The sequence below is a fragment of the Rhopalosiphum padi genome, chromosome 1 (assembly GCF_020882245.1).
Source record: "Rhopalosiphum padi isolate XX-2018 chromosome 1, ASM2088224v1, whole genome shotgun sequence".
Taxonomy (NCBI): Eukaryota; Metazoa; Arthropoda; class Insecta; order Hemiptera; family Aphididae; genus Rhopalosiphum; species Rhopalosiphum padi.
Window position 1 is genome coordinate 16,310,882 of NC_083597.1, and position 21,710 is coordinate 16,332,591.

At 29.8% G+C, this 21,710-nt stretch overlaps 1 protein-coding gene across 2 annotated transcripts; it reads right to left on the reverse strand.

Annotated features, from left to right (window-relative positions):
* Positions 1-1,889: 1,889 nt before the first annotated feature.
* LOC132920887 (protein FAM151B) lies at positions 1,890-20,903 on the reverse strand. 2 transcript variants are annotated; one of them, XM_060983614.1, is made up of 6 exons: positions 20,689-20,903; positions 11,557-11,626; positions 11,335-11,406; positions 3,691-3,929; positions 2,526-2,691; positions 1,890-2,374 (listed from the first exon to the last, which is right to left on the reverse strand). In XM_060983614.1, the coding sequence occupies exons 1-6, from the start codon at positions 20,692-20,694 to the stop codon at positions 1,992-1,994; spliced, it is 936 nt and encodes a 311-aa protein (XP_060839597.1). In that variant the 5' UTR covers positions 20,695-20,903; the 3' UTR covers positions 1,890-1,991. The 2 variants fall into 2 exon arrangements, with proteins under 2 accessions (XP_060839597.1, XP_060839604.1); XM_060983621.1 differs by lacking the exon at positions 20,689-20,903 and adding an exon at positions 17,059-17,288.
* Between the last annotated feature and the right edge of the window lie 807 nt (positions 20,904-21,710).

Consider the following 21,710-nt stretch of genomic DNA (forward strand, 5'->3'; position numbering starts at 1 on the left):
GGACGATGCGATTCAGCTGCAATCGCCGTCTTCGCGGGGACGTGCAGGCGAGCGGCGACTTGACGGGTCCGCCGAGGAAATCGTGCAATTCCACGCCGAACATTTACGTCACATTTAGCGAGACCGAAGCGACCGGAGTTGAATGCATTCCTATGCAAACTTCGACCGAAATACTAAACGGATCATCAATACCGGCCGATATGCAAACGTCTTTGGATTCGATAACCAGCCGCGGAACTGGAACAGAGTTTAAGGTGACTACGGCTCAACGCGGGCGCCGTACGTGGTGGAAACGCACAAAAAAATTCGTCCGTCGGTTGTTTTGTTGAGTGTAAGGTGTATAACGCGTGTAACACAGGCATGTAGCTCATGCAATATGGCTATTGAAAATAGTATACATTGTTTTTCATTAATACATTTGTTTTTGTTATATTAGTTAATTTGTTTTTATATTTTATGTGCTATTATTAAATAAGGCTAACACACATTTGTAAAAATGTTGACTTTGCCTTTATAATAATAGGTACTTTGCAGGTACTTTCGGTTTTTTTGTAACCCGTGTAAAAAATCGCGAGGTTAGGGTAAGGTATTGAATATTTTCAAGCTTTTTGACAAGTTATTATACTTATTATATACTTAGGTAGATTTGGTACTTAAAGCAATGACATTTTACAACTTTACAATTTTTTCTTCTGATCGCCTTCCCCCCGAAAAAAGGACCGTCTGGCATCTAGATTTATTTTTCTACCAGAAAAAATATTGAAGTTGAAAATTTTTAGTGTTTCAAAAGGCGATGACGACAAACAAATAAAATAAAACACTGGTAATAATATTGTAAGATCAATAGGTACATTCAATACTAGGCTAAGAGTTCTAAATGGACATTTTTTATTATGAATTATGAACGTATCCTTTAATTTGTAAATATGAGACGGAAAATGTATTTTCTGCGTGAGATAGTAAGCCAGATTTTTTTTATTTGTTAGTAATGTTAATAAAATGCCTTGTTTATACAAAAAAATATTGTTTCTTCTTTTTTATATTTCCAAGGATATAATACTTCACGATGTTACCTAATTAACGAAATAATGACTGATAATAAAATCTTTAATACATAATATTTATGTATACTTAAAACATGATTCGTTTTTGTATATAGAGTTATATGAACATGACAACATGTTCATGGTCGATGAATCGACCCGCATGAGCTATAAACACCAAATACGTATTGTATAATGTATCGAGAAATAGATGAAACATCGTATACAGCATTAAACACGGTGAATTGTATTAATTGTAAATATAACACCGACGGAAACGATACAGCAAGGATGTAAACTAAGTATAAGGATTGTAAATATATATGTGTTATGCGGAACATGAACGTCATTAGTCAGATCTTATACACAATACAATAAATAAAACAAATTCGAAATTGTATTTTACATAGCTATGTCGAAAAATAAGTATTTTTTGAAAGTATTTCGGAGGAGGTGTATGTAAAGCCTCCTGTATACGTGCCTGCACTGATAAATATGCATTTTTTCTAAAACTGTCTTCAGCTATATTCTTATCTGAACACATACATATCGTATAACAAGTTCTGTACTTGGGAATGACTTTTCGCCGCGATGTGAATTCCGAGTTCCGACAGTATAACAATTGTTATTATAGGCCGTGTATAGGTTATAGGTAAATGAATATATGCTAAGTTAAAAATGGTTACAAATTTATGTAGCGCATTACATAAATAGTGTCTATACACGGCTATGAACTATACACGTGTGTGTCAAGAATATAATTGTATATTTACATAAGTATAATAGGTACCTATAGTGTGCAGAATGGTAATATGTTATTGTTAAGAAAACTGAAAGGTTCTATAATGTTAAAATAATAAAAGACATTTATTTATTTACACATCATATAGTATTTTTTCTATCGATTTTTTTTATTTTACCTAATTAATAATTAGTATGGAAAAAGTTTTAAAGGAATACGTTTTTTAGCGCAAGTAATGACGCCAAAAACAAAGACTGGCTTCCAACATTATTGCTCGCTATACTATTAATACTTGTTGAATACATCTCGAAAAAAACCTTGGACATTTCATCGGGTAAATCCAGGTACACTCGATTTTTTCCAACGGTATTTATCAGCTGTACCAGTTTTGGATAATTGATGATATCTTTAGGGTCACTACACCAGACGGTCAGAGTTGAGCCAACCGGCGACGTCTCCAACAGATATTGAAGTTCCGATATCGAATTGACTGCAAACGACGCTCGTACCGCGTAAGTCACAGGTTTCATGTATTTGTTTTTAAACAGTACGTCTACCATGTCGTTTATGTGATTCTCCGAATACTTGGCTGAAAAATTCATAATTTGGGGTTTATCGTAATAGGCAATAACAAGCACGTTAGCCGCATTTAGTATGCTTAAATCACAGTATATAATATGATTAAGTTAAACATTAATTTAATCCGTGCTTATTTGTATAATATAAACGATTATAGGTACCATTATCGTTGCGTTCAGTAGTCCAGCCTAACGATAAAATTGAATCGGGAAAACTTTTTGACGATATTCTAAGGAAAGTGTCTGCGTCTACTCCGGGACTTTTTCCTGGACCGGGACCAGGTAAGATATCTGCATTCAACCAAGGTTGGCGGTTTGGAGGCGAATCCTAATAAAATCATAAGTAGTCAGTCACTATAAACTATGTATTATATGGTCTTATTAAACCTAAAGACGTGGTAATCGGATTGGACTTATGAGTTGTCACTTTTTTAGATGCATATTTTCCCGTAAACCCGCACAATAATAACCATTAAAATAACCACTATAGTATATAATATAATATATCACACGTATACGTTTATACATACATTTATATAAGATTATATACATCCTTTAATTTTATCAAATTGCGTTCCATATTACACAATATACTATATATTAAAATAATTAATCTAATTATTAATTTTTAAGTTGAATTTACACGAAAATTGGTTTAAAGACACGTATAGGTAATCAGAACAACCCTTTTCCTCAATCCCGTTTATATCAATTAGACCTATAACTGGGCCAACTGTATAGTATTAATTTTATTATTATTAAAATGATTGTATAAAACTATAATAAAATAAGAACACTTTTATATTTATATACATGCACAGGCACACCACTAATACTTAAATGTGTTATTTTGTGTAATTTGTACTATTAGTATAAGTACAAATGGTACAATGAATTATTAGCATGATAACCTTGCTCATACATCATATCATTCATATCAAAATTATTTCCATGCTAAGAACATTTCAATTATTACTTAGAGTCAAAGGTTTAAATTATATACATTTCAATAGACAACATAATTACAACTTTGATTTTTAAACATTTTCAGTAATTAATTAAATTTATTGTCGTACCAATTGTCTTACGCTTGTTTATCGTTGCTATTATATTCTGTCTGATTTTTTTTTTAGTTTTTAAACTAAACTATTTATATTAGAACATCATTAACATGTTTAAGCGTTGAGCTATTCATTGATGATATTAAACTAAAAGTTTGCCTACGTATCTTTGTAGATATTTATGATCACTACTAAAATGAAAGATGAATAAATAAATAATTAATCATTTTTCGCGAGACGCCGCAATTCTGTTAAAAAATACTTACTTTATAAGTATTTTCAATGATTGGCGAGGCTAGTTTAAATGCTTCGGTTGATTTAAAATCAAGCTTTATGGTTTTATCAGAATTGTTCCACGCGTTTAAAAATTCTTGAAGACTCAAGTCTGAAGTTATGGAGGGAGGATGACCCATTATTGGTATTCGGTCAGTTTTCTCTCCTTCTGTTTGAGGTTCATCGATCAAATGACCAGTAATAACATCAGCTTCTATCATTGTGGATTCACCTATAGATATTTCAAATTATTAGTTAATTTATTATTAGATAGTAATTTTTTTTTTGTATCCATCAAATATCGATAAGTTAAATATGTTTGATGTTTGTTTAATATATTGACGATTTGTGTATACCTACAAATAATATATTTTCATATCTGCAATTACGATATGAATAACTCATGTATCTAATAATGATAAAATATACCTAAAATGTTGTTTTTATTACTTTTTTATTAATTATTAAAGAACAAATGTAGGTAAATTTTAATATTGACGATTAAAAAAAATAATATTTTAATTAAAATTTAACAGAAAATAGCATTAAAATAAAAAGTAAATTATAGGAGTAGAATGAAAACGAAGCACTGAATAAGAAATATTAAATGTTAATACTATAATAATTATAATAATTATATTATTTATATTTATAACATTCATAGTTATTTTAACAAAAATTAAAAATTAGGTACCACATTTCGATGTGAAACTCAAAATTCATGTGTTTTATTATATTGGTGTCACCACGTCATAACATAATATAATATTATTACGTAATGTATAGCAAATAATATATACAGGGCATATCAAGCAAACAAATTACTTATTCCAACGTTTTTCTTTAATAATAAATTTATTTAAATTCTAATTTTTAGAATTTCTGTGTTGGTATACTATTATAGTATACTTAAAGACTACTTATATATTTTTAAATACTTAAATTTTACATGCTTATTAAGGATTGTATACTGTTTCAACAAACAGACATTTTCTTTAAAATTAGAACCACCCTTTCTTACTATTATAATTATTAAGAAAATTATTATTTTTTATTTAAATTGTTATAAAAAAATGTATTTATTAAATGTGTCAACTTTTTAAATTACCTATAATTATAATTTAAGATAATTAGCGAACATATTTCAGTAATAATTTTGATACTAAATGTATAGATTTAATGAATAATCTAATATTGGAAAATTGTTCGTTTTAAATGTAAATACAATTATTACATTTCGGAAGGAATCTTTTTTTAATCGAATTGAAGTTTAATCTAAAATTAATTACCTATAGTTAGTAATGAAAAAAATTCTGCTGTCTTTAGATATCATAGTTCTAGTAGTAATATACATTGTAAATTGTAATAATCACATTAAACAAATGTAGTGTTCATACAGAATTTACACGAGGGAGTAATTTAAATTGTGTATGGGCAGATATTTTTCTGATTATTTTAAATTAAAATAATTTCAAAATATTTTTGTTTATAACTACACAAATGGTAGCAATAATAGAATATAGAATTTTTGGTACTTATGGTTATCAGTTATCATCAATGTATATTCGATTTTCCGATAAATTCAATTTTATTATTGTAATATTGCGCGACTACTACAGGTTAACGTGTTATTTTTTATTTATTTTATGAACATTTCTTAATCTGCAAGACGAAAAAATTTTAAAAGGTTTGACCAACAAAACGCGTACTATTTAAATCTTATAGATTATTTTTACATTACATTACATTTTTTTACAATTGTTTTCCTAAACATAATTTGGGTTCCATGACCCTCATATTTGCCTCTTCGTTAAAATTCCATATGTGAACACTCAACGGAAAAGTCTTGATAATTACATTTTCATTTTCAGATAAGTCCCAGATTATTTTCACGATTAGAATTAAAGTGGGAAAAAATTCATAAATGGACGCGATTTCAGATAAATATTGCATTTTTAGATTTTCAATACTTGGGCGTAAAATATTTCTAGGAATAAAAGCACTCTGTATACCCATATTCGTTGTATGCATTGTGTTGTACTGTACATATTATTACACTGTCGTCATTATAATCGATAGTACTTAGGTACGTTTTGTAGGTATACTCAAACGAGGAAATGCGCACGATTGAAAAACAAACAACGAGACGTGCTACCATCGATATATCGTATATACAGAGCGTTTTCTTCGTTTCCCGTACAAAATTGACAATGATCTCATCATAATATCAGTGAGTAGAATTGGAAACGGTTTTTCGTTTTGGTCTTACTTATGGTGACAACTTTGTTCAATTTTAATGTTTGTGCAAACATATTACAATGATAATAACACACCGTGATAATTTTGCAATTTCCCAAAACCCTCGTATATAAGTGTCAACGAATATGATTATACATAACTACCGTGAGATTTGACTGAATTTATTTTTTGGTGGGTGGGGGGGGGCCTAAACTCTCCTTACACAAAATGCAAACCAACTATAATGACACGAACAAATAATTTTTAATATTTTAGTATTATTAGGACTTATCCCCTAAATAATTCACCGCACCAATCTTCAGCAATACGCGTATAAAGTATACACACTATACCCAGCACAAAAAAACGCGAAATATCGGTTTTTGATTTCGCCCGCCGACTGTTGGCGAGATCGTCCTCAAAGTGTGTGCGAAATACCCGGGCACGCTCTGTATATGTATACACACAATCATATTATTATTACTGTAAAGCACTGCTGTATGACGGGGCCCGGTGGGTGTGCAAACACCGTATGAAAAAATATCGTGAAACGCTGTGCAGCCTACCGACGATCGATATGGAAAACGTCGACTACCTAAAATAGCGAAATCAGTGCAGCGACACCCGTAAGCAGCGTCGGCCGTGTCGTTTTCGTTATTATAACCCGCGAACTCGAATGCGCGACGCGATAATACCAATAAACCTGATAACCAAACGTTACCCGTACGAACCGACTGCACCGGAGACATGAAGCCTCCGGTCCGAATACGATTGATACTGTTGGCGGTGCTGCAGCAGTACGCCGCGGTGTACGCGGTGTCGGGCTCGGTGGACGAATTCCAGTGCGCGTGCGGTTACAACGCGGCCAACCACGTGCGGGCGGTGCGCGACACGCTGGCCCGCAGCCGGGACGCGGCGGCCGCCGTGCAGCTGGCCGCCGGTTACGGGCCGCTGGTGACGCGCATACTGTTCGTGGCCAGCAGCCGGCCGGAGCCCACGGCCCGGTGGCTGTGGCTGCTCGACCTGTACGCCAACGGGGCGCGCGACCAACAACTGGCGGCGGCCGGCCGGCCGAAGTGCGGCGTCCGGCGGCTGGTCCGGGCCGTCGACCACGTCAGCCGCGAGCTGAACCGGTACCTGGCCCTGTGCAAGGCGCGGGGCGTGGGCAACGCGTCCGACGGGTGCCCGTGGCGCGACCAGGTGTCGTTCGAGAAGTACGTGCTGGAGAACGTGACGGCCATCGTCAAGCGGCGGCCGGACCTGCTCAAGGACGGCGGCGTGCACGAGGAGGACTTCGCGCCGCGCTGTCTGTACCTCAACGACGTGGCGGCCGACGACGACGCGCTCCGCACCAGCGGCGTCATGCCCGCCGGCGTGGGCGTCGACTGGCGGTCGGCCGCCGAACGGTTGTCGGCCGTGTACCGCGCGGCCGTCCGCAAATGGGTGTTCGGCACGCGGGAACTGGTCACGTACCAGAAGAAGTTCATCGCCACCGTGCTGGTGACGCTGATGGGTCACGTGCTCGTGCACATCGAACACTGTCGCAGCCATCGGCTGCTGGCCACTTCCGGTCCCGCGGCCACCAAGGCCCGTGCGAAAGCCGCCGCCACCGTTGTCGCCGCCGACGACATCGTAAACGGCAACATAGTAAATCTGAACGGCGGCAATGGGGTTCCGGTGGGCGAGTACGAGCTCACGTGGATGTCGGTGAGTGCGCTGCTGGACAAGTACAAGTCGTATTTGGCGCTGGGCCCGGACAAGCCGTGTTACCGGACGCTGGTCGAGGTGGCCGCCAACCCGGCGCGCGACGACCGCGGGTTCCGGTTGGCGAGGCGCGCCATCGAGGCGCACATGGCCGAGTTGGGCGACGGCCTGTTCGGTCCGGCGGCCACCAACTGGATGGCCATAGCGGACGGGGAGGCCGCTCGCAGGCCGGAAACGTTCATCGAGCTGATCGCTCTGGTCGACAGCAATATCAGCGCCGCCGAGAAGTACCTGAAGAACGTTCGCGACCTGTTGTCCAACGTCGATTTCAAAATAGTTAACAGATTTATGAGGAGCGCGCACATCTGGCTGTTATGATTCGTGTTTGTAATAATTATCTTATTGTACTATACAACGTTTTCTTATAAATATTATATAGTAAAAACGATCCGTTTATATTCCGTTCGTCGATGAATTAAACCCAAAACGAAATGATTTCAATTCGTATTGTCCATTTATAAATGTTATATTATTTATACATTCATTATAACTATCGTTTACTAAGTCACGTTCGATATTATAAACACATATACTATTATATTATGTTACTTATTTATTTTTTCAAACTTTTTTTAATCGACTATTTGACAACATAATATATTAGAATTTAGAATATTTTTTGGCGAATGGCGGCGACAAGTTTCTGATAAAGTTAAATGGTTTTTGTCAATCCATATCCAAATGATAAATTATATTCACTTTATTTTATTATTTGTGTGGTTTTTCCGAAAAACGTTTTTTTCTTTTTAATAATGTATAATTAATCTAAAACGTGCACATTTCTATATTTTTACTGTATATATAATACAATATAATAATTGAGTTTTTTTGTGGCATATTTTTGCATTTTTTAGTTCTTATAAATTCCCAACCCTGATTTTATAATACACACGATTTATACCACCGGACTAGTAGATCCGGGTGGATTTTATATTTTATAAATAATAATATATCGGGTATCCTGATGTATATTTATAGCTTCTATTGCTGTCTTCCTGTGTCTAAGTTGTTTACTATTTGTATTTTGTATACCTATACTTGTTTATTTTTCTGTTGTTAATTTGCTATATATGTATATACATTTTAGTTAAGATTGTATTACCCTTTATCTCTAACACAAGCTTATAGCTTAAGAGGGTGTCACACCAGCATGTGTTTTCTCTGTCTTACAAGTACGTAACATAGTAAATTTATGCTCAGCAGGTCACGTTTAGCTCCATCAGTTTAAAAATTAGAGTGAATCGACCTATTACAAAACTTGATGGTAAGAAAATTATCTGTGTTTGTATGTTGTTTTTTTCAAATAGTTCAATATTTTAGCAAGTTATGCGTATATAACATAACGTAAATTAAAAATGCTCATAACTCACTTAAAAACTTAATAATCGTAAAAAACCAATATACAAAACAAACACAGAAAATGTTCTTACCATCAAGTTTCATAATAGGTCGATTCACTCTAATTTTTAAACTAACGGAGCTAAACGTGATCTGCTGAGCATAAATTTGCTATATTACGTACTTATAAGACGGAGACAACACAGCGGGTGTTGCGGCCCCTTAAAAGAAATAGATAATCATGTATAATTTTTATAATTTAATTATTGTAAGTTATAATAATTTTAATAAAAAAAAATTGAATTAGTATCACGAATACCAACTTCACCCATAAATCACAATAACCCACTGACAACTTCCAAATATACTCATAACAACAACTGCATATTGTTAATATGTGTATAGCAGATCATTGTTTGTCAAAATAAAAATGTTTATTTTTCCTTTATTTGAAATATACAAATTATACCTACAACAAAATTTGCACAATTAGTATATGGGATGAGTGAAGGATCGCATATATTGATAATGCGTAGGTAAAAAAGTCATACACACTAGATTTGTGATTTAAATCTGTTTTTAATGTATGTTTAAGTATGTAAATAAATTGGTTTAATTTAAATATCAAATAAATAATAATACATCATGAAATGAACTTAATGATATAGGATAACAGACCGCCTTCGTTGATAATCGTTTATCGTATTCATGAATTCAAATTTAAAATATCCTTAACTGTGGTCTGTGACCAACTCGATACCTAATTTACAGTAGAGTCAGTGGCAGATTCAGGGAGGGGTTTTGGGGGTTCAACCCCCCCTCAAATGAATGGATGATTAATTTCAAATAATTAATAATTATTTCAAAATAACGGTAATTATTCTTATTTTTTCAACCCCCCCTCCCGATATTTTTTCCTGCGTCCGCCCCATTGAACCTTTTAACCGATGTTTAATGTAAATTTAAATTATTTTACCTATTATTAAATATAAGAAGTAATACTATGTATTATTATTGCAATTTATATTATATGTTTATATTTATTAATATTTAATAGTAATCATAACTCACTATCTCCAACATAAACTGCATTAGCGTACAGGAGGTAGGTATAATTAATAAAATTTGTAACTTATTATAATATCTAATCCATAATGTATTATGTTTGATTTTTTTAATAAAAAATGTTTATACCTATATTATAAATAACTTATAAATACCTCATTTTTAACCCAATACTTATTTTATATTTACTAGACACAAAAATCGATTATTACTTTTATGCAATTTGTACAGTTATATCTAATTACAATTTTAATTTCAAAATCAAAACTTACATTTTATTTTAATCGTTATTAATAAATACCTAACTGATGATCAGATGATATATATATATTAATTTTGATCATTATTCATTATATACTAGATTTTAATACTCTATAACAGGGGATCTCCGATCTCCGACTATTTTTTACGGCGGGCCAATTTTGAGATACGTTTTTTCATCATGGTTAGGTAATAAAATTTAAGTAAAGTTAAAACTAAATATTATATATCTACTATATTACACTGTACCGGCACAGTTAGTAAAACCCGTCGATTACGATAGCATCATTATTATTTCGGATTGTTAAATATTATCTAGCCAAAGCGCAACTGCGCAAGTAGGTACACTGTAAGTCAAATGTCAAATAAGTGTATAATCGACAGGTTTTTCTATTATTAGCTAGTATGTATTAGTATATAAGTATGACTATAATAAGTTATTATATGAATAGCACCAAATGAAAAAAATAATAAATACATTTTATTTAACTAACTAAATTAAATAAAAACAATGAAAACTATTACGAGTATATTTTCAAAACATTAATTAGCTGATCGATTCAAAAACGTTGGCGGGCCGTAAGTTGGATCCCCTGCTCTATAGTCTATAGTTGTTATTAATGATATTTTTCATAATATATAATTAAAAAATATACCACCATAAATAAAAACAAAGTATTTATTTTTAAAGTAATTATAATACATTTATATAAGGTAATAAAATGTTCATTCAAATCTATCATACTAAACACAATATTTGTTAGAAAGATGTTTTTTTTTTAATTAATAAAACCTACTTTGAAAATATGAATATTGCGCATTTTCAAATGTTTTATAATAAATTATTGAAGAACACTAATACAGAACACTTGAATAACTACTTCCCATAACGATACATTTTCGATGATAGTTATTATAAGCAGCAGTTATAAACATATTATATACAGGCTAAATTGTTAAAAACCACTTACTCGTCAAGGCGCTCTGTAGCTTGACCTTGGAATTGATCGCATGATCCCAGGTGGCTGTTATCAAACTCGTTTCTGCAAGAACAAAAAAAAACCACCGATAAAACAATTGTTCAAAACTGGATTTCCGAGGTCTTTACCCATCTCTGCTCATCAATACACAACAGTTGTTTATTTTTTTTTATACTTATTCTATACACATGTGCGTGCAGTCAATGTACTTACGGTCCGTCTGTGTGGTGAACACCTGCATTATCACATCCAAGATAAAATCAACGAACAGCGTCAAGTTCATCTGAAATTTCAAGAAGGTCTACGTGAAATGCCGTTCGGTAGACTTGCCATTAGATCGTGCACTGGCATTTTTTTTATTTATCGTTTCGGTAACCAAGACAAATGTCTAGAACAGTGCCGCCCAACCTTTTCTCTTTATAATACAGCCAGCGAAAAGTGAACCGCGATCGAGACGATCCTATCGGTCGCTATTATCATAACTACACCAATTGTTTTCCCGCGTACAATATTTTCAAACAGTAATTAACAACAATTTAGTTGCTGTACATATTTTAATTTAAATTAATTTTTATTAATTTAATAAAACCACACCACACAAAATGCAATTATAATATAATATTTATATTACGAAAATAATGTCTTTATAGTTAATTTTGTATTAAAATATTACGTATGTGGGACCACCAATAACACAAACATAAATAAGATAACACAAAAAAAGGAAATTAAAATATCTTGGACATAATTGTATTTTTGTCGATTTTTTTGAAAAATTTACGTTAGATCACGGGTTGGGTATCACTGGAATAGTTCTGTGTAGACATTGTAAGTGCACATGCGTGTACACGTTTTGTAGTAGTATGTACCACACTACTATTCTAACTCTCAATAATAAAATTAGTAATTTAAAACGTTAAATATAAACCACGTTTTAGTTTTATAATTTTACATTTTAATAAATAATTAATATTAATTAATATATGAGAAATATATCGTAATTTATCTTTTTGTTGCGAATTACGTACCTATTATAAAAACATCCAATCTTGGTAAAATATTTTATTCATATCAGGAGGAGTTGGTTTTTTGTTAATAAAAATAAAAATTAATAATAAAAAATTTCTTAATGGGGTTAAAAAATAATTATACATTTACCGATTTACCTACAGTTAATATTTTTTGAACATTTTCATTTTTTATGCCACAAACTGAAAAGATTATTCTCATATGTCTAACACATTTTGCAGTGAGTCATTTTAAAAAGAGGCTCAATCTAGGCTCAACTCTAAAAGTATTATTCCTTTCCTTTATATAATACGAGTATATAAAACGGTAAAATTAATTTTGCCTGTGGCTATTGCGTAACCTTCACAGGTATCCACACGTAGGTTGTAAAATATTACTGACCACGTGGCACGCAGATCCGGGCGATACCCGTTTGCGTACATTAACCCTTTTTTGCGAGTCGTTTGCGCACAAATGGAAAACTCGATTGTGCACACGAATTGTTGATACCTGTGTTTAAATGACTCAGACGTAGAACGGTATATCTCGTTTGTGTAGCTACATGAACTACGGAAAAAATCTACTAAAACTAAAAAAATAACTTACAATTAAATACTCGTGTCTCGTTATCATCACATGTATAACTAAAATAGGCATATAAAAATATAATATAATAACTCAAAACGTAGCCGAATCATCATCAGAAAAATATGTAACTTAATTATACTCGATTCAATTAATAGGTAGAACGTGTATCTTAACGAAGTGCCCGAGATGAATCGTGTCGTTTATTGCATTAGATACTGCAAGTTACAATATATTAGTTAAAATTAAGAATGGAATTTAATAATATAGTTTAAAGCCGTGCCTCGGAGGCGGGGCAAGGGGCCCTGTGCCTCGGTCGAACATTTTAAGGGGCCGTCAAAAAGTTCATCGCCCGATTTAATATAATACTATACAGCAATATCTTAACAAATCATCTCTAACAAATATGGGTTTTAGTACAATCGTCGCAATGATTTTAAATTCCTTTCTGGCCATTTACTATATGTATAACAACAGTTGAAATATTGAATAAATATGCAGCTAACTTGGCAATAAAATACGACAAAGATGATATCAGGTCCAAAAATAATTAACGAATTATAATTTTTTAAATGTCAAGCAAAAGTAATACTACAAGATGTACAAAACGCAACTTTTTTAAAAAATATTTTAAATGCAAATAATGCAATAAAATCATATAAGATATGAACTTGATTCAACTTGTCCAAACTTTGGAGTTGCTTATAGATTGTATCTTACTGTGCTTGTTACTGTCGGAGAACATTCCTTTAGTAAATTAAAATTGAGATCAAAACATACATACGATCAACAATATCCCAAAAAAGATTCACTAACTCAGTAATACTAAAATTTGAAAATAAAATAACAAACAATATCGATTTTGAAGACGTTATATAAGATTTCGCTTCCATCAAATCGAGAAAGATACAATTTTGAATCATATATTATATTATATATTCATCATACTTAAATAATGTTTACTAATAATCATAGAATTTTTTCTATTATTTTCATTGCAGTATTACACCATTTACAAAATTTTTACAAAAACGTTTAAAAATGTATAATAAAGTATCAATACGATAATACCAAGTAAGTTGAAGAAGATTAAATAATAAACTAATGGAGATGGGTGCGAACATTTTTAATTTTGTTCCGAGTGCCAAATTATAACGGCACGGCTCTATTTATGCAAATCAGTAGTCATTTTTCAGGATAAAATTTTAATAGCGGGTTTTATGTTTTTCGTTGTATGCAAATTAATGGTCAGTTTACTGCAGGTAAAAAACTGTGTACTGGTGGGCAAACAAGAATCACCAGTAAATTTGGCCGAGTGTCGATCGATATAATGTTATTACTATACATAAATACTAGATAAATTCTTATTATATTATATTATTATTATGTAGTACGTATATTGTATAGTGTTGTCCACGCGCGACCTCATGTCGACGATGTTTGTGTATGCATCAAAGGGCAATGACACCGTTTTCGGCGTCTAGGTGATACATACATAATAATAATAAAAATTATTATTATAAATTTATAAATACAATTATTGTTGTTTAGACTTACGGGTTGTATAATGATGGTGCTTCTAATTATTTTAAACAAATCCGTAGAACCATAAAAATATAACAAATATTCGAAAACTTAAAATAATATTTTTAAAAGCACGTTGTGCGTTTTATCTGGCCCACATTAAATTATAAAAATAAACGATAATTCGTAAATGTGTATCTTATATTATTTAATATACTTTACGTTAATAATCACAGAATACATCGTGCGCTGTGTGTTATATGTCTAAATAAAGTGTGTAGTACTCAAGGACGGCTTAACAATGATACGCTAAACGGCTAAAGACCCAACGATTAGTGTCGGTTAACGATTAGTACCATTAAAAAAAAAAAAATCAATAACAGTTTACTGAAATTATTTGCATACAACGACTTCAATCTAAAGTTGTTGCAAATCTTTCAAAAGTCTAAACTCTAAAGTTCAAAACCGGAACACCAGTTGAGAAACAATGATGTACTTGTATGTATATATTACATAGGTATCGGCGCGCGGCGTGTGATATATTGTCGACATGGATTCTGTAAATATTTAAATATTTTAATCGAAATAAATTAATAATTATTTTCATACGAACTGTCGAGTGCCAATAGTACTTGTTTCTTATTAATTATTATATCATATAAATCTATACGAAGACGTCGGACATTTCGCGGTGACGCGCAGCAATCTCTCATTATTAATTTATATATTATTATTTTATAATTTAAAATGTATAAAATTTCAAAATTTCAATACACTCGTTTAAAATGTGAAATTTTAACTTAATGGTGATACAGCGTAAATCTTCTTAATAACGTAACTACCTATATGAAATTATGTGCGAACCTAGTTAAAGAATATAATATAATCTTGATCTAGTTGTGATTGAATATAAATGCTGTGAACGTTATAAATTACACAGATAAAAAGCATATTATGATTATTTATAATCAAAACTAATTTTTACTTCTACTTTGTTGTTACCATTGTAAAAGCCGATTGGCGTATATTTAATAAATAAAACTCGGCATTTAACTGATAAAAAGCAAAAGTTTTCAAATCCCTGCAATTGTATGGGATTTTCAATTATTTAGCAACGAGAATTTAATATTTACATCAGATAATTTATATAATTTATAATTTATTCATACTTTGATGTATTTCTTTACAATGATTTATTATAAAACCGTATGACATTTTTTAAATTATATTACTTTTATATATTATACACAATAATGAGCTAAATGTGTATTATGCGTTGATTTCAACTATGGTGGAAATGATTCTGGTTTTGGATTTACACCCCACGATGATACAAGGTATCATCAAAAATATTGATTTTTTTTTATTATTTAGCAGGTATTCTTATAAAATGAAGATTAAAATCGAGTATGTTAAAGAAATATCATAATCTAATTAATATATCTATTTTTAAATTTGGATACGGTGATTATTAAAAATTTAACAGAATCCATTTAATTTGTGACAAAATTTCGATTTATTTTTAAACTTAAACGGTTTCGATAAATTGCGTCCAAAAAAACCAAAAAAAATTGGTAACGAGAAACGTTTACTAGAACAAATATGTACATAAATTGCATAAACAAAAGTATACTTATTAAAACTTTGTACGGCAATTATCATACACATTTTTACCAGGTACTTAATTACGGATTTTTAATAATAAACAACAAAAAGCCAAACCAACATTAATTTAATAATATTACCAATCCTAAGTTTAAAAAATAAGAATGAAAAATGAAAATATTGATTTTGTAAAAATATCACTAATCGTAATTTACGTATAAATAAAAAATATTTAGGCTATGATTTACACAAAAAATTAAAAATAGGACGCAATTTATGGCGACCCATTAATATGTATTCTTTTTTATATACTAACGAGTTGTATATATATATATATATATATATTGTACATTTGTACGGTCGTGATGAAATACAATCGCCTCTTATAAAGTTGACTCTACTATGCAATAACAATGTCGCGTGTTAAATTTTTGAATTACATAAAGCCATAGAGGTATTAATGTCATTATGATCAGCTTGTTTCATCTATACAGAGTGATTCACCAAGCAACTATCTAAAAAATATTGAGTAGGACTGAAACCCTTTGTACAACCCTCATATTGGATACTTATTTTTATTCTTTTATTGTACAAACTAATTATTTTTACTATATTATTACAAAGTGAAAGTATTCAAGACTCGTTTTAATGTTTTTTTTTTAGCAAAATTAAAGTCAAATGCTTTATTATTTACAATTAATTTTTTTTTATTGATCTTAATAACAACTTAATAGCAAATTTGATTAGTTATAGTTACTTAATTAAAGTTAAAATTAGTTAAATTATTTATAATAAGTTACATTATAATTATAATAATTAGATCATATTTTGTTAATTTTATTGGTTTATTTTAACAAGTTCAAAATTTTCTTCTTGTGTAGCATAAAGATTTTCTGTTATATTGAGGTTTAATCGATTTTATTCATGTCATTGATACATTAAGTTTACAAAGTTTTTAAAAAAATATAGATAATATGTACATAATATACCGACTTTTGATTTTGACTGAAGAAGGCCTGTAATTAAAGTTATCCACGACGAAATAGGTTAATTTAAAATTAGGAAATAAAATATAAATACACTTTACTATTTAGTATTTACAGAACATTAAACTAGTAAAAATTACAAAATGTCTTTTGAAGTTATGGCTCATGACTATTTCTGTGATATCGTTGGTATTGGTGATAAATATGTAATTAATATACGCACAGCATTTTACTGTTCAACATGAATTTTTATTGTTTATTAATTTTGAATTGATATTGCACGAGCATGAAGATTAATTTATCTTGAGAGGGCTTAAGAGTAATTATGAAATTGTATAGTATTTATATATATATATATTTTTCACTATGAATTATGAAATACATAATCAGTTCTCAAAACGCGTGTTTTCATATTATTCATTTTTTATAAATTTAAGCAATTTTGAATCTCCAATATAATTTGTGTATCAAAATAAAATGAATTATTCTTTCAAACAAATTTCTGTTACCGATTTAGTTGTTACCTACTTATTACACTGAAATAAATAAAATATTTACATTATAATTTATAACATTCGTATACCTGTAATATCCTAATTATTATTCATAAGTATATTTATATATTTTTTTTTTCAATCGCAAGTGACGTCATATTAAATGAAGCTGTTGTTATTATTTATATTATTAATATTACTTCAGTACATCAGTACTTATTTTAATTTAAAAATCATACAACACGTTATTTAGGTTAGGTAGGTACGTACATACTAATGTCCAATAGGTATTAAAATCACGTTTATTGCTTAATTTTTTATTTTTTGCCAACACGTTTTAGTTTTGTTGTGGTGTGAATCTCGGTAAATATTTATATAGGTATAATATTATTATAAGTACATATTACGACATAATAGTAAATAAATATAGATACATAATATACTTAAGTATATCCAATACAACTAAATAATATAATTTTTTTTTTTTTGTGTATTGTGAATTGAACACAGATGCAATTATACAATAAGAATCAAAAAAATATCAAAATACAATACGATTGAACACAGAAACACGTACAAGATTGACGTTTTTATTATTTATAAAATAAATATTTATCAATATTTAGTTAGATTTACCTATTTATTTCCCAATTTTCATATATTTCAATGTCATATTGTCGTTATTATGAACTCATTAACTCAATACATCTATACTTAAAAGCTCTAACATTTGCCAATTCTTTCCTCTTTCCGACAAAATAACTTTAATTTCAATGCAATTTTTCATCGCATTCATCGTGTATAAAGTTATCTTTGAACTAAAATAAAAAGATGTAACGACTAACAATGAACTACGACTAACTACTATAATGACGGACAATTGAGTCTAAGTTACTCTTGGTTAAAAATCCAAAATCCAAATCAACATAAGATAGCGTTTTTCTCAAAAATCACAAAAATAGATTATAATATTATGTATAGAATGTTTTGATAACAAAGTAATAATCATATATATAGATTATAGACATAAGCCGGTCCAACAACACTTGTGTATACGGCGAAAATCATTATAATATAATCACCGATGCTTACACGTATTCTGACTTAAGGATTATCAATCGTAAAGTACAACGATTGACGAATATTCAATGATATTCATTAAAAATTGACGACTGCATTCGTTTCACTATGTTCAGTCGGGTTGTTAAAAAATGTGGACCGTGGTCAACGGGGTTCAACCGATTGAGTGTAGTTGTGACCCGCGCGCTCGTTAGACCGATGGGTTCTAAATCTTTTTATTTCACTCCTCATTGACTTAACTGTATTCAAGTAATAATATTTTTGCATCAGTAATTTCTACTAACTGATGTCAAAATCTAAATGCTCTACAATGAGGTAACACGATAACTTTGATAAAAAAAAAAAAAAACCACGTCATATCAGGATAATCTATACATATAGTTATTATAACTGTAAAGTATAGATATTAAAATCATTAAATAATATCTTGGCTACATCTAAAATTCTCAACATCTAGTTGTTTTGAGTAAAATATCAGTGAAAGGTAAAGTATAGGTATTTATCTTATTTTTCTAATTATACAGAGTGATTCACCAATAATAATAATTAATCCTATTTATTTATAATAATCCATATTATGATGCATTTATTTAAATTCTAGTTTTTATTATGATTTTTTAGAATCCTCAGTCTTAAAACCATATTTCAAAAATATAATATTATGTAATTTAAAGAATATTTTGTGTTAATAAAAACTTGTATTTTAAATTTCGAGAACCACTCATTTTTGCTGTAGATCGTTAATCAGATGAGTTTTTTAAATGTTAATGTATATACAAATTTACATTTAATCTAAAAATTTCTGAGTTGTTTAACTTTACGTATAAAAGGATAATTATTTATTAGTATTTAATGATGTTTTATATAAACACAATGAATATGTGCTATAGTTTAGTATTATTATACCAGCAAAAATTTTAAAATTGCTTAATATTAATTACTAATATTTTTCAAATCATCATATCTACATGTCTTTTAACCTAATATGGCTTATATTATATCACCATGAGGCATGGACTATTATCATTATTTAGTAATTTAAGATTAATAACTCATATACTTAGCTCCTATGCTCTATAATGCTACATTACGATTTACTATTTAAAAATTAAAAAACCATTTGGTTTTTAATTTTTTCGACTTAGATAATATCAATGAACCGAGAATTATAATCAATATAACGTCCAAAGTTATCCTATGCGAATTAAATACCTAAACCTACTTGACAAACTGATAACAGTTAAGTAGGTATTTAAATATAATATTTTGTATATTCGTTTTTTTATATGTAGAAACACATCTAACATTTTTAAAATTAAAATAACTCCTATTATGCAATTTGAGTATAGAACATCTCTTATTATTTTATTCATTTTAAACTATATGTTTAATGATTAAGTGTCTTGTAAATGATGAAATTCAGTTGTTTGCTTAATCAAATATATTAAGCTATAAAATATTGAAACATTTTATTAAAAATATTTTCTGTAAGCAATATTCTAGTCATAATGATCAAAATGTCCGTTACCAATTCAAATATACTGTTTTTATGTAATATTATAACAAAAATTCATATAATTGTTTTATATACATATTTATCTATTATATGTATAACATATCATGTTGTTTAATTAATTAATTTTAAAAGATTCGAACTAAACAATATTTATACTACCAAGGTTGAACTACCAGAAAACGCATTCAATTAGTGCATTATAAAGATTTTACTTCTCGCTTTGACAAAGTACCTATTTAATACACGTAAAAACAAATATATACCTGGCTACTACCTAGTTACCTTTTACGGTTCACATTGTTGTATGTATGAAAGTACATACACAATTCATTTTGATGGAACTATTATCAACATATTTGGGTTTCTATCCGCATTTTACTTCAAGGTTAAGTTACCACCGATATATCTAATTAAATCTGCACTTTTAAAGTTTAACTTAGGTACATTTTACAATCAATTTTCGTATAGGTGCTGATTGTAAATATTGTTTTTTATAATAATAAAAAAAATATGTCTATTGTCTAAAATAATTATAATGTATAAAAACCTGCATTGTAGTAGTTTATAGTTATAAGTTCCTCTATGAATTATGATATTGTGTTCTATAGTCCGTTAGATTTTCACAAATAATGTTACTCTGGCTGGCTGGTTAGGTTATACAAATTAGTAATTTGGTAACATTTAAAGATATAATTAATTTATATTACGTATGTTATTGATAAAATATAATATTTTTAATATTTTACTGACTTATTTTTGAAGCTAAGTTGATTATTTTGAAAACACTTATAAAGTTATACAAGTACTTAAGGAAAAAACTAAAATATAGGATCGAAAAAATATCATTTTTTTATAGCTTACTATGATAAAATGTATTGGGATTAGTTTATCGTTATAATACTTATTGGATTAAAAAATAATTGATAATAATAATATTATTTTCTATTGCTAATTTTTCAATAATATTAGAGTAGGATCAAAGTTCTAACTTAAAGTTATATAATATGAACGTTATTATTTAATCCATCTCTCACCACATTTAGAAATATTTATTTATTTTATTATTTATAATGTTTAATTGTATTAATAACAATTATTTAATTTGCTATTATTATTTTAAATATATTGTAATTTATTAAATTAAAAAAACATTTTTAGGATAGTCAAAACCTGATAAAATAGTGTTTAATATGTAAGTATTAATAGTATAAAATAGTTAATGCAATGAGACATAAACGAAATTAAAGTTGGTTTGATGTCACCAACGTATATAATATATTATTAAAGGTGATTATCACGATTTAAATTTAGTCTTATTTATGTTCCTTGAAAACATTTTTGTTTGCTTCAATCAAACAAAATAAATCATCTAAAATACCATTTTTATTTTTTTATTTGAATTTAGAGAAGTGCTGTAAGAAATTAACTGTCTACCCTGAAAGTATGAGATTAAATCAGGCTTCATAAAAGTAATAAGTAGGCGTCATTATTGTAAAACAGACAAAAATATTATGTCCTACCCTCCCACTCAGCTAGTTATGAAAAAAAATATAAAATTAATATACTAAT